Source organism: Microtus ochrogaster, linkage group LG9, assembly GCF_000317375.1.
Source record: "Microtus ochrogaster isolate Prairie Vole_2 linkage group LG9, MicOch1.0, whole genome shotgun sequence".
Taxonomy (NCBI): domain Eukaryota; kingdom Metazoa; phylum Chordata; class Mammalia; order Rodentia; family Cricetidae; genus Microtus; species Microtus ochrogaster.
In genome coordinates this window covers 11580876-11581857 of record NC_022034.1, presented here as the reverse complement: position 1 = coordinate 11581857, position 982 = coordinate 11580876, and the positions used below count along the sequence as shown (strand labels likewise).

The 982-nt window shown below is 50.5% G+C and overlaps 1 protein-coding gene across 2 annotated transcripts in view; it reads left to right on the top strand.

The window, feature by feature from the left end:
* Snx9 (sorting nexin 9) overlaps window positions 1-982 on the top strand; it is an 85992-nt gene that overhangs the window by 69315 nt on the left and 15695 nt on the right. For both annotated transcript variants that reach the window (XM_026787459.1, XM_013352356.2), the window contains exon 10: window positions 526-656. In XM_026787459.1, the coding sequence (XP_026643260.1) occupies window positions 526-656 (131 nt within the window). The remainder of the gene's footprint in view (window positions 1-525; window positions 657-982) is intronic.

The following is a 982-nucleotide window of genomic DNA, read 5'->3' as shown; positions in this document are numbered from 1 at the left end:
GGGGCACACCTTTATTCCCAGCACTCAGGAAGTAGAGACAGGCTGAGTTCTGTGAGTTCTGGTCTACAGAGCGAATTCCAGGCCAGACTCCAAAACTACAGAGAGAAACCCTCTCTCAGAAAACCAAATCAACACTAAACTAAACTAAAGAGTCAGGGCTGGGGAGATGGCTCAGTGGTGAGAACAGCTGTGAGCAGGAGCTCAGGTCTCCAAACTCTCATGAAACCCAGGCGTGATCACACGTGTGCTGGTTGTAAACCTAGCTCTGGGCTAGTGAAAGACCTTGTCTCAAAGGAACAAGGCAGAGTACTAGTACAGGACACTGAGCATTGTGCTTTCCTCCATCCCCTTCCACAGCGCACACACTCCACCTTATATCACAATACACCAAACTCACACACACATCCATCTTGTGAATTTCTGAGCCTTTCACAAATGGCTTTCTGCGCAGTATCCAGTAGTCACAGGAGCTCCAGTGTGAATTCTCTGTAGGAGTAATGTGTCACTCTGGGTGTGTCTCTCTAGGTCGCTTTGAAGAGGAATTTATCAAGATGCGCATGGAGCGACTCCAGGCCTGGATGACGAGGATGTGTCGGCATCCCGTGGTGTCGGAGAGCGAAGTTTTCCAGCAGTTCCTGAACTTCCGAGATGAGAAGGCAGGTGTAGCCTAGCACCGCGGTCATAGGGAAGTGGGAGCTGGCACAGTTAGGGTGAATTTACAGCTGAAGAAGCCAAAGCAATGTTGTTTATGTCAGTCCAACCCCCAAACAAGAAGGGACAGAAGCCCGATTCCATGCATAGGAAGTGTGTCATGTGTGAGAGAACTGCCAGCCAGCAGGCTGTGTCCACCGGAGAAGTGCCTGGTGGATGGCACACAGATGCAGAGTATGCTCAGATGTGAAGTGTTTTCCAGAGGGTTCAGGAAGAGTACTTGGTGCACAAGCATGAGGGCCTGAATTCAGATCCCCAACACGTGTGCACC